Source organism: Vidua macroura, chromosome 15 (assembly GCF_024509145.1).
Source record: "Vidua macroura isolate BioBank_ID:100142 chromosome 15, ASM2450914v1, whole genome shotgun sequence".
In the NCBI taxonomy this organism is placed as follows: domain Eukaryota; kingdom Metazoa; phylum Chordata; class Aves; order Passeriformes; family Viduidae; genus Vidua; species Vidua macroura.
The window spans coordinates 16,115,346-16,130,784 of NC_071585.1; the positions used below are offsets into that span (position 1 = coordinate 16,115,346).

A 15,439-nucleotide genomic window follows, 5' to 3' on the forward strand; every position below is an offset into this window, starting at 1 on the left:
CAGGGCAGGGGGAAGCTCGGGGGAAGCTCGGGGGAAGCTCAGGGGAAGCTCGGGGGAAGCGGCCCGGGCCGGGCTCGGGGCAGGGGGTGCCACCCCCGCCGGGCACCGCGGGGCCGGGGCGGCTCCCAGGGCGCTCGCCTCCCGCTGCCGACTTTTGCCTCGGATCAAAACAGCCTTGAAAGCCCCAGAAATCACCGGGGAGGGGAGGAGGAACGTCAGCAGGAGCTGGACTTCTAAAAACCGTTCCGCCCCATAGGCTTTAATATTAAAAACCCCCTAGGAGCCTCAGACACTGTATTAATTAGTGCAACCACCCATGAAAAGTTGGGTTTGGAACAGCATTCTTTGCCCTGTGTGAAACGGCAACCCTAATAAACAATTGTTAACTTGGCCTATTGCCTCTGGTAAATTACACAGCATTAAAAAATAATGCTTTTCATATTAGGCAGTAATTAAAGGTTGGGACAGCTTTAAAACAAGAGGGGGAGGGGGGGAATCAAAGAAAATATAAAAATGTTCTTTCAAGAGTTATGGGAGGCTAATAAAGTATGTCTGTTATAGTGCACCACTTTGCCCCCAGCTACAGCCAAACTGGAGCCACTGCAATTGCCTCTCAATAAGATAATGATATTCCTTTCTCTGCTATTAAAAGGCTCCCAGTGCAAACTTAAAATGATTTATTTAATTTAAGAAATTATGAGGTGTAACTTCAAAGCGTAAGCCGTTAGTAATGGAAAACACCAGGTTGTTTAAAATTATAATAATAATTGTTTGGAATACAGTGACATCAAAGTGCTTTCATCACCAAATAAAATATAGCACAGACCCCCAAATCCAGTGGAGTTTATTGAGTAGACATTTTTTGGTGTGTTTTTATTATTTCCTTATCAAGAGACATTATTTTAGCAGCTCCTTTTCTCAGCTTTGATGTTTTGACAGTCTTAAATTAATTTTATTGCATTTTTTTGGCTCGGAGATGGGAGATTATTCTGACTGCTTATTTTTCATTATGACTTTTTTGTTTTCAAGAACCGGTTTGTTATTTAACACAGCACCTTGATAAGCGCAGTCGAAATGAATTGGCCATTACAGGTCATTAAAAAGCAAAGAATTCTGTTTTCAAGCAATCCATTACACGTCTGGGAAAATATTCCTACTTAAAACAAACTTTTGAGTTGAACGCTGGCATAATCAGTTTAATAAAATGGGTAGCGCATACTTTTAAGGAACGTGGTTTTTTTTCTCTTTACGAGATTCTTGCTTATTCAAAACACAGCAATCTAAGAAATACATATACAAAACATTTTGCCAAAAAAAAGAGACCTGCCTTTGCAGCAAGAACATCACAGAATGTTTTTAATTTCCTTGAACAGTGTTATAAAACCTTAATCGCGCATACATTGCTCGAGACTTTTTCTTCCCAAGCAAAGCAGAATTATTCCAACCCCCTTTAAAAATGGTAGCATTTTAAAATATACTGCAGTTGCAGCTTTATAGACCGGTCTTTCCACTAAAACAGCAGGGACAGAATTGCTCGGGTGTTAAAAGACTGAAATATAATGGATGGAAAGATTTTTATTCCTTGCGTGCAACCAGTTGGGAGCTGCTGGTAGCACCCGCCTAAAGCCTCGTGGATTACGGTGGGAAACGCACAGCGAGGGGCTCGGGGAGCCAAACACAAACCAAAATGAAAAATCTCAACAACAACAGCAACAAAAGACCCCAAATTTCCCCTCTGCCTTTCCCTGCGGCAGCGAAAAGGAGCGTGAACCGTGGAGCGGCTCCTGGGTTTCGCAGCGCTGGGATGAGCTGTGCAGTTTCCCTGAGATCCCTCATGCTTTTCACTGGAAAAATATGTCCCTCTGCTATGGAATGGAAATAGGGAAAAAAAAATATATTGGAATAACCTCTTTGTTTTTATTTTGCGAGAGAGGCTTCCTACGCCAAGAATGTGGGCGCTGCCGAAAGTAGGTTAACTTCCAAAAGTGACCCCCGGAAAAGGCATTTTGGAGTCTCCGTGGCTGACAGAGAGCGTAGGAACGGGAGGAACGCAGTCACGCTGCCGGAATGCTGGGTGTCATTTATTTGGGGAGATTTTTTTTTTTTGTGCTCTTAATGATTTTAATTTTTTAAAAAATAAAGACATACATTAGTCATTGGGGATACTAAACTAAAATAGAAAGGGGGAATGTACTTTAGAGAAAGCGAAATGCTCACTTGTCTCCCAGAGCAGCCCCGAGAGGGGTGGGAGTGGATCCCCGGCGGTTGTTCCGCGGACCCTCTGGCTCTTTGTGCACAGCCAGGGCACGAGTGCGTGCCTTGGAGCCCCTTCCGAAGGCGCAGGGCCCCAGAGTTTGGCCCTTTCTGGTCGTTCTTCGTCATCCATCCCCTCCGAGGGCTCTCCTCCTCCCGCAGTTCATGTCCAGCACTCACCCCAAAATCCTGCAGAGCCCCAGGTGTGCGCGAAAGGGACATTGGGGTGCCTGCGGCACTCGTGTGAGAGGCACGGACAGGGTGGAGATGGGCAATATCCAGCTCCACGCTGGATTTGGGGGTGCGTGTGAACCGCCAAGGGCTCGGGACGGGGCTGGGAGCCAGGATGCTGCTGCTGCTGCTGCGGGGCTCTGCTCGCTGCCCAGCTCTGCCCGGCCTGGAGGGGACCTGAGCCCCCCGGGTGGGCTCCGCGGGGCAGGTGCCGGGAGCATCCCGGCCCCATCCCCATCCCCATCCCCGTCCCCATCCCCACCCCCAATCCCATCCCCATCCCCATTCCCGGCCCCATCCCCATTCCCATCCCCGTGGCTTGGGGGTCGCTGGGTGCCCGCAGCCCCCGGCCCGCAGCGGAGAGAATTCCCCGCTGTCCCGGGCACGCCGCTGCAGCCAGCCCAGTTTTCCTCGTTCGCCATAAAACGCAGGAATTCCGGGCTTTGACAAGGCGACGTGACAACATGAAATGCGGGCTCGGAGCGCCCGTGGCTTTAGGTAATGAGCGCTTGGCCGGAGCGAGGCAGAAAAGCGCAATCCCAAATGTTTATGTCAACAAATCCATCGCCGGTGACTGAAGGTCCCGGGAGAGCCGCGCTGTGCCCGGCTGGCCTGAGCCGCCGCTCAGCAAGTCCGGATTTTAAGGATCGGGATAATTTATCGCGTTGTTTTTAATGTTTATTATTTATTGCTCTAATTATTTTTCACTTTCCATTGGGAATTTAAAATATATAGATGTACCTGGAACATGTGCCAACTCCTTTCAGTCTCACTCAACTTCTAATCATCGCATCTGCTTTGTGTCAGAAAATAGTTTGGGAACAATTTAACTTTGCATTAAAATAACTAATTAAAGCCACACCTCCCCAGCCTCTTGCGAAAGTGGGGGAGGAATTTCAGTAAGTGCATCGCTTTTAATGATAGCATTCTGATTTCCCTGCCTCGCTGTAATTTATTCTGTTACAGATCTGCCTGCGGGGCAGCTCCCATTAGGACGATGATGAAGTCTCATGAGTAAAGCTTGACACCTCCCTCCTAATAAAATATAATACTCAATTAACTCGGCCTTTCTGAAGGCTTTAATTGGAACAAGTTAATAATGGGCGCAGGGTGAATTGTCATGCCATCCGCAGGCTCCGAGAAGGTGTCACGGATCCCTCCTGCCTTTCCCATAGCTGAGGTTGTAACCGAGATTTGGAAGCTTTTCCTTCAACACTCTTGTGTGCCGCAATAAATCTGTATCCATTTAGGGATCTATCATAACACACGCAAAGCTCCCGCGCTCAAAGAATTTCCAGCAAAAAGATTTAGCTGTAATCCCTGACACAGCTGATTTATACCCAAGGTTCAAAAACACCGCTGGTTTATTTATAGCCCAGCCCGGCTAAAGGAAGCACTCGGGACAAGCGGCCAGGAAAGGGCAGGGCCGAGGGGACTTCGCCTTGCCCTGGATTTTGGGGCGGATGATGCTTCGGGAAAATGGAATCAGGGAAAGAAGAGGTTTTCTCCTGTTTTTATGCGGCGGTAAATTCTAATTTGAAGAGTCTGCGTGGAGACTGGGTTCTTCCCCAGCTTTGTTCTCTGCATTTACCAAGCGAGAGGGTCCCCAGGGTTTTTTCTGGGAGTGGGGAGAAGGATGAGCAGGGCAAGCCCGCACCCCCTCCCCACAGCCCGCCTGGCCAAGTGCCTCATTCCCTGACCCTTCCATCCCGATCCGGAGGGATGCTGAGGCAGCCGGGATGGGGCTGGGAGCCTGCGGGACGGGAGAATTCCCGATGTTCCAGCGGCGCTGCCGGGAACGCCGTGCCTGCGGGAGCCGCACGCCCGGAGTGGGGAAAGCGCACCTGGGGGAAGCCCCAGAGGGGGAAAAGACACCTGGTCAGGGGGAAAAGACACCTGGTTTGTCTCCGGGCCCCCTCCTAACCCCAACAGCGACATTTCCATGCGGTGCCACTCGGGTGTGCCAAGGTCCCCTCGTCTCCTCTTATCCGAGCCCCCCTCGCCAGGGGAGGGTGGTCCAGCACCTGCTCTCCCAGCCTGGCCCCAAAACTGCGGGACAGCGCAGCACCCTGGTGCCCTGAAATGCAGCTGGAGCACTGCAGGGCCCCGCCAGGTTTTGCCTGACCCAAATTCCCCCCAAATCCTTCGGGAGTCGAGACCCGTCTCCCTCTAAAGCACAGAGCGGAGGTGGAGTCGAGAGAATCCCCAAGGAAAGGGAAAGGCACACGAGCTCAAAGGGATGGAAACGCCAGCGGAGCACGGTGTTGTAAAGAACAGAGGCGCCTAAAAGCCGTTGTTAAAAACAAGGAAACCTCATAAAAGCTTTGGCTTTTGACTCCGAAATGTTGACTTGCAATTCACCTTCATGCGCTGCAAATTTGGCTTTAAATCAGATTGAGAAAGGGGAAATAATCATAAAGGCAACCCAAACATTCCTTTGAACTTGACCCAGCAGTGCAAAACACACACGGAGAGAAGGCACCTTTCAAAGGACTCCAAACACTAACAGACCCACACGCGATTAAACATGTTTTTTCTTTTTTAATTTAATTCGAAATAAGAGATAAGAAATAATAAATCTTCAATAAAATATATAAAATTGTACAAGACATCCCTTTCAAAGGGATTCTCCTATAATGGGAGATCGGGGGTGAGGGGAAGGGAGAGAGGAAGTTCATCTATAGTGGGTCCCAGGCAGCATCAATGCCTGGGTCAAAACAAACCAAAACCATCAAAACCTCGTGGCTTTCTTTTTTCTTTCCATTTTTTTTTTCTGATTTTTTTTTTTGTTTCATTTCTTTCCTCCACAACAGCATGCTAAGAAAATAAATCCAGGAGAAGCTCTGACTTCAGTGCTCCACAGCCTTGGGAGTAACTTCCACATAAAGTTTAGCAAGAGTAATACAAATAATACAAGAGTTACAAGGAGAAGCCTGGGGAAGCTGCTGCCAGAGCTCCCACGGGGACAGGCAGGTCACACAGTCTCTATCACCTCACTGTCCTGCTCGTGGGGCTGATTGTGACACCCGGATCTCTCTTTAGAAGGGCTTAAAGCACGAGTCACTTCTATTGGCATCCTTAGAATGGAAGAAAACTCAGGGGGTTCTTCTCTTTAACACAGGCTGTGGCAAATACAAACAATAAAAACCCCACGACATCCCCCAGAAGGATTCAACAATCCCTTATGGGAACAACCCACGTCTTTCTCCCCTCTCTCCTGCTTTTCCAAGAGCATCGCAGAGCCAAGATTACCTGGCTGCAGCCAAAAATTTCTAAGCGTGCCAATAGGAAGAGATAAAAACCAGCCTGCCTAAGAACCCTCCCTTGCTCTTCACCTCCCCTGCCAGTGCTTTACAAAGGCTGAAGCTATTTATACACAGAAAGGCATTACAGGAGCCACGCTGGGGAAAGCTGGGCTCTACATTTAGGGGCCCTGCTGCTCATCTCGCCGAGGTTCGGGATACAAAACTTTGCCCTCCCCCCAGAAATGCAGGAATTTGCTGGCTCTGAACTTCACTGAGACTCTACCGGCTCTAGTTTCTATTTACACGTCTCTAGCTACGGGCTCTGCTGTCTTTAAAAAAACAACCAAACAACAAAACTTGGATTAGACCTTTTTATTTCCCTCCCCCCTGCCCCCTCGTGAAGTGATGGTAACTTAGAGTGTGGCTCGAGGGCACTCACCCTCTTATTTTAAACCCGTGTTGGGCCCCACCAGGAAGGTGTCAGGGAATTTCTGCCTCCGTATAATACATTTGCTTTTTCACCCACTCTTTTAAAACCTAGTTTTACTTGCACTGGATAAAACCCCTACATTTACTCACAATTTTTTTTTGTTGGTTTTTATGCCTTTGTTGTTTTTTTGGGTTTTTTTTTTTTGTTTTTTTTTGCATTGAGGAGCAGACTCTGAGTGCTCAGAGCACTCTCAGGAGACGCCCAACCCGTAGCAAACTCCCAGACAACTCAGGATGCCAGATAGAAGCGTGCAGAAGGAATGGCCAGCACTGGTTGGGGGTTCTGCCTTCTCAGGGCTGGACAGGATCCACCAGGAAGTCTGTCTGTCTGTCTGTCTGTCTGAGGCTTTGTCTGTCAGATCTTCTTAGGATAAGTGGTACATGCTGTATCCAACGGGAGTGGCGTAGAGTCCAACGGGCGGGATGGGGAGCACAGGTCTGTGAAAAGGGTAGGATGTGCCATACAGGGAGGCAGCCTGGATGGGGGAGTTGATGGGGAAAGGGAGGCTGAACCCCGACGGCAACATGGGCTTCGCTGCCATTTTGAGCTTCTCCAGCTCGGCCTCCTGCAGTCTCTTGGCCTTGGCCCTCCGATTCTGGAACCAGATTTTGACCTGGGTCTCTGTGAGGTTGAGGGAGCTGGAGAACTCGGCTCTCTCGGCGATGGACAGGTACTGCTTCTGGCGGAACTTGCGCTCCAGAGCCAGCAGCTGGGAAGTGGTGAACGGGGTTCGGGGCTTCCTGTTCGTCTTGTGCTTCCTCAGGGTGCAGGCAGTGGGGCTCAGGTGTCCTGCAAGGAAGGGAGAGGGGTTAGCACAGCAGCAGGGACACCCCGGAGCTCTGCTGGGTGTCCCAAGGATCCCCCCCAAACACGGCATCCTCTAGAAATCTCTTCCTGCCCAAACTTAAATTCACAGCGCTCCAGCTGACGGAAGGGAAATTTTGCCTCAGCAAAAGGGACAGAGAATTCACAGGTCGTTTTGGGAGTCACTTCACAGGGGTCTGGAGACCACAAACCAACTGCCTGGGCTGCTGCACAGCTCCAGGAAAGCACAAACGCCACAAAAGCAGGAGATGCCCAAAAGGACAGTGGGGCAAGAGGAGAGCCCAGCCCTGCTCCAGGATTTCCCCACTAAGCACAACAAGTGACAGCTGAAGAAGGCCTGACAGTTTTTGTGGTCTCGCTAACTGGACATTTTCTCTTGCTATTTTTTTTTTCTTTCAAATCAAGTTTGTCCTCTGATTATTAATTTTGATTTTCAGTAGGTGTTTTCTGATTATCAACCAGTATAAAAACCCAACAAGCTCAAAAAAGAAAGCAGTGCTCTTTTAATTCGACATTCAACTTTTATAACATTTGCCAATTAAAAAAAATAAACCAAAACCCAGGCAATTTGTAGCCAATAAAAGCCAGAAAATCCACCACCTTTTGTGCCTGCCTTAAACCCCAGCCAGGTTAGGCAATATTCCCGGGATGGCAGAGAGCTGACCTGCCTTTAGATTAATTTAGCACTTCACTAATAATTTTGCAATCTAAAGAATAACTAAAAAGCAGGCGGCTGACTTCAAAAGCTCGGTAATTTGGCTGTGATTTGCTCACTCCCGAGGCACAGGACAAGTCGCCCTGGCTGGACACAGCAAGTGACAGCCAGGCTGCTGAATTTGGTTCACACTGTGCTGTCTCTTTCAAGTGCTTGTCAGTATTTGCACTTCGGGTTTTCTGTACTCGTTTCGCTTTTCTCTTTTTTATTTTTTTTTAATAAGCCAGACTAAGAAGCTGTTTAAGCATGTATCATGCAATTAAAAAAAATCCCACGAGGGAATTGTTCTAAAGTTCAGAAAGGGGAGGGAGAAAACGCAGCAGAAAAAGTTAAACTTGTCTTATTGCTCTTCCTCTAGAATACAAAATACTGAAATACTGAAAACAAAACAAAACAAAAAAATAAAGCTCTTCTAGGAATCAGCTTTTCAAATACTGGCCTGTGATCCCACCAGGGCATTTTAATAATTCAGGTGTTCACCGTGACACCTGATTCACTTCTAAAACTGCACTAAATTAAAACTACAGCAAACCGACCCTGACTCCCTGCCGCTCCCCGCGTTGTTCCGCGCCAGTTTTAAACCCAACTCCTTTCTCTTCCCAAAGCGAAGCCCTCCCAGGACTGGGACCGGCTTTGGGGGTGGCCGTGGCCCCCTGTCCCAGAGCCTTCCCCAGCCCTGGGGTGAGCCCGACCCGCCCCGGGTCCGGCCGCGCACGGAACAGAAACGCGCTTTTCCATGAAATCCCGGGAAATATCCCATGAAATCGCGGGAAATATCCCATGAAATCCCGGGAAATATTCCCTCCAGCACACACCCCGGCGTTCCCAGGCTCCTTCCCTCGCCGCCCCCCGAGGGGCTCTGAGGAACAGCGGGGACCGCAGCCCCCGGAACTGCGTTTATCCCGTGCCAGTCCCCAGACTGATTTGTTTCCCCAGACTGATTTGTTTCCCCTCACTGATTTGTTTCGCTGGTTTTTCTCTTTATCCTCCTTTTCCTGGCCAATGTCGGACAAAAAAACATCATTTGGAGAAGGTTCCTTCTCCGTGTTCCTCAAAATTCGAACTTTTAAAGCTTTTCCCCCAGCTCATCCCACCTGTAATATTAATATTAATAATAAAAAATCGAGGGGCTGTTTTTGATGCCAAAACTCCCGTGGACAGGCGGTTTTCCTGCGGGAGAATCGGTCATTGCCTCCTGCCGAGGTGGGAAATGAGAAAATGGTCGAGGCCGAAGGACCTTCCCCTCCCTGATGCTCAGTTTTCTCCCCAAATCCCTCCGAAGTCACGGGAAGTTCCTGCTACCGAAGTCCTTTACAAAACTCTTTTGCCGATCCCGAGAACAAACAATTTTCAAAGAGAAAGAGGAGGAATTTCGAAGGGGAAAAAATGTAGAGGGAGATTTTTAGGCCGTGTCTAACTCTGGGGTTTTGGGCAGATTTAGAGAAGGTGTCCAAGTAGGGGCAAAAGTTTTTTTCCATGTTTTTTCCAGCACAATTGAGGGTACAGGAAAATTAAAAACTGGAGCTACACAGGGAATGCCTTCTTCCTGCACTCTCCCAGCACGATAGAAATCAAATTAATTCGGCGTTGTCATAAAAAAAAGGAAGTGAATGAAAGCCAAATCGAAATTATTGTTAAAGAAAAAAAAAAAAAAAAAAAAGGAAAGCTGTAACAACACTAAACTTTCCTCTCGAAATGTTAGATTGAAGAGTAAATTCCGTGAGGCAGTTCACGCCTGCAAAGTCTCAAACTCCAATAAATAAGGGTATTTAACTTCCACCAGGCGAGTTTGGGATGCGCGGAGGAGAGCGGACAAACCCTGACGCAGGTGTGCGGCCACCGCGAGGCAGGAAGCCTGGCACGGCCGGGATGCTCCTTCCCCTTCTCCTGAAGGATGTCTGGGGGCTTTTAATTCTTAAAAAGCACTTTTTTTCCCCCTGATTTTTTTTTTTTTTTTTCCCCCATAAGGGATCGCCCCGAAAGCGAAAGGCAGCTCGGGCTGCCAGGGGGTTTCAGAAGTGATCTGTCACCTCCGCACCGAGCGTCCCTAAGGCGGGGGACGGCGTCGGGAGGGATCGGGGGGGCCAAAGGGGTCGGCAGCACTTCGGGGAACTTTGACAGGCTCCGCAAGCAGGGATGGAGGGACAAACCCCGCGCCGGGAGCCAGCTCAGGGTTGGAAGGGACAATTCCCGAGTTTAAGAGATTGCAGCGCACCGCGGATGGGAGAACGGCACAGGGAGAAGTTGCAGTTGTCGCAACGGGATAACATAAATGGACGAAGTGGCTGCCAGGGGGCCGTGAGTCGGGACGGGAGCCGCTCCCTGGTGATTTCTGATCTTTCTAAGGTTTTGAAAGAGGTCTGCATTTATATACATCCGTGTAGTCACGTATAGAAACATTTATCTCTACAAATACATAATAATATCAATATATAATAAAAATATGTAACATATATGTAACATATAGGTAACATATGTAACATATGGGCATATGACACACATATGAATACCTATAAAAGCATAGCGGAATCGCAGAATGTTTTAGGTTGGAAAGGACTTTAAAATCATCTCCTTCCATCGGCAGCGACACCTTCCCCTAGACCGGCTTGCTCAGGGCCCCATCCAACCGGGCCTCGAGCCCTCGGACGGGAATATAGGATATAAAACTTAGGATCTACGTGTACGCATCTCCGTGCTCCAGCGCATCCCGCCCGCCCCCGGAGCACTCACTTGGCGGCGGGGAATATCTCCCGGCCTCCGAAGGGATCCAGGACGAGCCGTCCTCCGAGTTCTCCGACTTGACCGAGGCGGTGTCGAAGGTTTTTGTAAGCGCCCCGGGCGGGCTGTGCGCGTCCCGGGAGCCGTGGCCCGCCAGCAGCAGGTTCCTGGAGGTGCCCACGGCCGCCCCGTCGGCGCTGCCGCCGGCCGCGGGCAGCGGCGGCTCCTTGGGGGGCGGCTTCTTGTCGGACATGAGCGCTTCCACGCTGAACGGCAGGCTCGACACCTTGACTTTGTGGTGCTCCTCGGCGCCGGCCGCCGCGCCCTCCTCGTCGGAGGAGAAGACGTCCTTGGCCTTGTGCGGGGAAGCCATGGCGGTGCGGCGGAGCTGGCGCTGGCGCTGCCCGGCGAGTGCGGCGAGCGGGCCCGGCCGCCCCCCTTTTCCCCCTCTGGGGCTCCCCCGCCGCTGTCCTCCTTGGGCGAGCGGGGGAGCCGCCCCGCCGCCCAATCAGCGCCCGCCGTGCCGCGTGACGCGCCGCACGCCCGCCTCCCATTGGCTGAGCGCGCGGAGGGGGGCGGGCCCAGCCGGCGCCGCTCGCGGGGAGTTCCCGGGCCGCCCCCCCCCCGCCCGGTCGCAATTAATGACACGGGGTTAATGACACGGGCGGCCCGGCGAGGAGCCGTGCAGGGCTGTAATCACAGCAAAGCCGGGGGGGAAAAAATAATAAAAAAAAAAAAACCGCCGCGGTAATTAAGGCTGATGATGAGGCGAAGAGGGAACTTCAGAGGAACGCGGCTCTGCCCCCCCACCCCCCCACACTCCTCCTCGCCGCCGGCTCGGCTCGTCCGGGGCACCCCGGGCTCATCCCGGCACCCCCGAGCTCGTCCCGGCTCATCCCGGTCCCCCGCCCCGCCGATTTTCCCGGAGCGGGGTCTGTCCGCCCCTTCCCTCCATCTCCCCAAAAAACGAGTCCCTTTCCCGGAGGAGCGGGGTCTGGGGGTGCGGGATGCGGGATGCGGCATGCGGGATTCGGGATGCGGGATTCGGGATAAGGGATTCGAGATGCGGGATGCGGGGTGCGGGATGCAGACCCCCGGAGAAACGCGCGCCGCTGTTTTTTCACCCAAATTTTTTTGTCTTGTTTGCGTTTCCACGGCAGCAGCACCCAAGTCGGGCAAAACCACTCTGCAGAGGTTAGATCTGTAATTATTAATTTTTTTTTTTCAGCGTCAATTATACACGTGATGAAAAGATGAGCTTTAATAAATTAGGGGCACGCAGCCCTTAATTAAAAGTCATATCAAACCAGTACTATGAAAGCGATTCTCTCACTTTTTGACTTCCTACCAGTGGTATGAATAAAGAGTGTCCTCTAAAAAGCTTTTATAATTACAGCGCGGATAAAAGCGAATACATATTGTTCTTTTCATAATTATTTTAATATTGCGCCGGGCGTTATTTCATGCTGTGCCCGCAACTTTCTCAGGTGTTTAGTTAGTTTGGTTTTGTTGGTTTTCTTTTTTTTTTTTTTTTTTCCCTTCTGTTTTTAACGTCCAGGGTGCGCAGGGTTTGGGAGCTGTTTTGGTGTTACAATTTATAAGTGAGGGCTATTTTCAGAGCCACTAAAAATCACTGAGAAGACGACAGGCACAACTCCTCTCCCCAAGCCCCCGAATTCAGGGGCAGCTCGAAGCTGCGGGCTCGGTCCTGCACGGCTGCAGGGCTCTGACCACGAACATTCGGATATATCCCTGCCATAAAACACGGAGGGTTTAACCAGCTCACCTTTTGCTCGATTTGAACACCTGATTTCCCTGCCAGCTTATGGACCAGTCTTGGAAGTCCCCAGCCCCGCAAATTGCGAGTTCCCAGCCCGAGGATGGGGTGTAGGGAGCGCCCTGTGCTGGGGTCCCTGCTCCGTCCCAAAGCCAAGAGGATTCAAAGGATGCTGAATGACTTATCCCATTCTTTCTCCCACCCACGCTTGATGTACATATCAGACAAACCTCTCTTTTTCAGGGCCCAGGGGTGCTCCCGACCCTTACGGCCCTGCTCATCCCTCCCCACTGCTCAGCACCAAACACCGAGCGGCCCCAGCCCTGATAACATCGCTCCTGGTGCCAGGGAGAGCAAATTGGGACCGGGGCACGGGATTGCCGTGTGGGAAGGAGCGTGGGAGGACGTGTACGAGAAGCCGTGTTACAAAACCCCACTCATCAGCGGCACTAATAGCAGGGTTTGCACGCTCATTGCTGATGGCTGGCAGTGTTACTGCGCACCTCGATGGGTTAAGGATTAAAGATCCGCCAAGAGAAGCGATGCTTTCCTCTGCCTGAGTCCAGCCGGCCTGGCTGCAACATTTCAGCCGGCAGAGCCCCGATCCGGGTTTTTCTCCGAGGATGAAAATAATGCCACCAACTGATGCCTCTCCAGCTGCTCTTGCTACCCCCAGTTTGTCACTTCTCCTTCCCCACAAACCCATCTCTTTGCTGGGAGACACTCACAGAGACAGCAGCCAGGCAGCCCCGGCCTTGCAAAGCTCAGCGGCTGCAGTGGGGTTGAGTTTGTCCCTCTTCTCCCCCCCTTTCCCTTCCTTTCCCTTCTCCATGCTTCCTGCACCGTGACAAGTAAATGAGAATTGATGGACACGCAGGAACAATGCCGGTGTGCCAGGGACAATGCAGCGCCCGTGGAAAGCCATTGTGGGGCTGCTGAAAATGCCGCAGATAATTACACCGCGCCCCCAAAGGCAATGCCCGCTGGAAGGGCGCCTGGGGAACGGCAGCTCGGGGTCACGGTGACACCGAGCACGTCTCTTGGGTGCAGGTTCTCTCCCCAGGTGCCCGGCTGTGGCCCGGGTGGGCAAGCTCCGTCCCCGTGGGCTTGGAGAGGCTCCGCTGCGCTGCCATCCCTCGGGAGGCCGGAGGGAAAAAGGGGACCAAGGGACAAGCTGCCGTCGTGCTGTGAAGCACGGAGCAGAGGTTGGCTCATCCAGCCTGGTGAATTTTGGGTGCCACAGGGGCGCCTGGGAAAAAAGCACGACAGGGTTTGCTCATGGTGTTTTCCCTCTTCAGCCTCAGTCCATCGCGAAATTGGAGCATTTTCTGTCTAAAGGCTGGATTTAGAGATTTCTCTTCTCTCTCACCCCTCGCCTCCTTCATCCTCCTGCTGTCAGTCAAACATCAGAGTCTGAAGCCCCACACGGTACCAAATGTCCGCACGGAAACCTCGCCGAGACAGGGTTTGGAGAGAGAAATGTCTAGGAATGAAAGCTTTGCCCCTATCCAGGATCCCAGAGCGGCCGCCCAGCCTCATGCTAGCAGGGAATTCTCCCAGCCCAAGGAAACGACGTGAATCCGGGGGCTTTCCCCTGCGCCGGGCTCCCCTTTGTGTCCCCGCTGGGACCCCAGGCCCGGGGCGGGCGGTCCCCGGGGCTTGGCCGGGACCGGGCCGGGTCCCAGGGATGCCCAGAAAGCCCCGAGCCCCCCGTGGCCCTCTGCCTCTCCCCCGGCCTCCCGCAGCATCAGCACCGTGAGCTCTGCGCGCCCCGGTCCTGGGGCTCTCAGCTGGAGCGGGGCGGGGAGGGAGGGAGCGCAGGGGGAAGAGAGACGCTGCAGACAAACTGAGGCTGTTTTGCAGGCGCCAGGAGCGGGGAGATGAAAGGGAAGCTCCTGGGGGAAGTGGCTGTGCAGTTTGACCGGCTCCAGCAGCAGCAGCAGCAGCAGCAGCAGCGACGGCCCGTCCCGGGCAGCTCCGCCTCCCCCTCCGCCTCCCCCTCTGCCTCCCCCGGGCTCCAGGCTGCCCCTGAGCCCACCTCCGCCTCGCTTTTCCCAGCCTGGAGGCGGAGGGAGGTGTCGGGCGGGCACTGCCGAAGCATCCTCGCTCTCCTGTATCCATCAAGCCGGGAGCAGCATCCCCGCCACGAAATTCCACAGCATCGCTAGGCTGGGATAGCCGGGGATGGTGGATTTGGGGAGGGGGCTCTCCAACACCCCTCTCCCTGCCCTTATCGGTGTAAATCAGGAGGGAACTCCTCGTTGATTACACCAGAGATGTCCCGTGTCCCCAGACCCCGTAAAGCACTGGCCCCTGTCCCTCACAGACACCTCGGGAGGACAAAACGCCCGTGGGCAGTGGGGAGCGAGTTTATTCCCCGGGAGGGAAAACCTCACGAGCATTTCCCCTCCTTTTATGATCGATTTGGTTAATAATCCGTTTTCTAGAGACAGGAAGGGTTTTTTTAACGACCCGCGAGGCTGGCGTGTGGACACCCTTCAGGGAAGGAAGATAAGGCTCCCGATTTGACCGGAAAAAGAAAGGCAGGGAAATGGAATCAGAGTGCGCATCGAGTGTAAGTTTTGCCCCGAAACGAGGTGTACACCGAGGGAATGTTTGATGTGTCAGAGGCTGGGAGATTAGGGTTTCTGGGTTGCCCCAGATGAGACCCGGAGCCAAGAGAAAGGCGTTGCATTAACAGTAATACGCGTTTATCTCCAGACGCTAGAAAGGAATTAAAGCGAGCTGAACATCAGAGCTTCCGAGGGATCAGGGCTGGTTACCGACGCCTCGATCTAGATCCACCTCTGGATTCCCGAAGCCGTTTTGGCTGACAGCTCTTGGCTGCGGAGCCAGCTCCGAGCGGTGTGCGAGGGGACCCTTCCCCGAGCATCCTCCGGGCAGGGGCGGGGGCTCTGTGCCGGCTGCCGGTGCGCGGGGAAGGTGGAAGCGACGGAGCCGAGCTGCACCGAGTGCAATCACGCGTTGTAATTGTCCCCTGTGTCACCCGACAATGGTCCCCAGCGACCGCACCGGTGCCATCCGCTCGTTGGGACAGCAGGAGCACAGCGAACCGCGCTGGTTGCACAACGCCGGCGTCTCCTGTCGCACCCGCCCAGGGTTGTGCTCTCCCTCTCTCTCTGCGCAGGTATTTGATTTACCAGCAGATATTTATTCTGCTTGGC

The 15,439-nt window shown here is 52.5% G+C and overlaps 1 protein-coding gene across 1 annotated transcript; it reads right to left on the minus strand.

The window, feature by feature from the left end:
- Positions 1-5,012: 5,012 nt before the first annotated feature.
- Positions 5,013-10,933, minus strand: MSX2 (msh homeobox 2). The gene is made up of 2 exons (XM_053991159.1): positions 10,490-10,933; positions 5,013-7,008 (listed from the first exon to the last, which is right to left on the minus strand). The coding sequence occupies exons 1-2, from the start codon at positions 10,848-10,850 to the stop codon at positions 6,584-6,586; spliced, it is 786 nt and encodes a 261-aa protein (XP_053847134.1). The 5' UTR covers positions 10,851-10,933; the 3' UTR covers positions 5,013-6,583.
- Between the last annotated feature and the right edge of the window lie 4,506 nt (positions 10,934-15,439).

Coding starts and splice junctions, on each gene's coding strand:
- MSX2 (XM_053991159.1), bottom strand. CDS start 10,850: ATGGCTTCCCCGCACAAGGCCAAGGACGTCTTCTCCTCCGACGAGGAG. Junction 7,009..10,489: donor GAGATATTCCCCGCCGCCAA/GTGAGTGCTCCG, acceptor CCTTCCTTGCAG/GACACCTGAGCCCCACTGCC.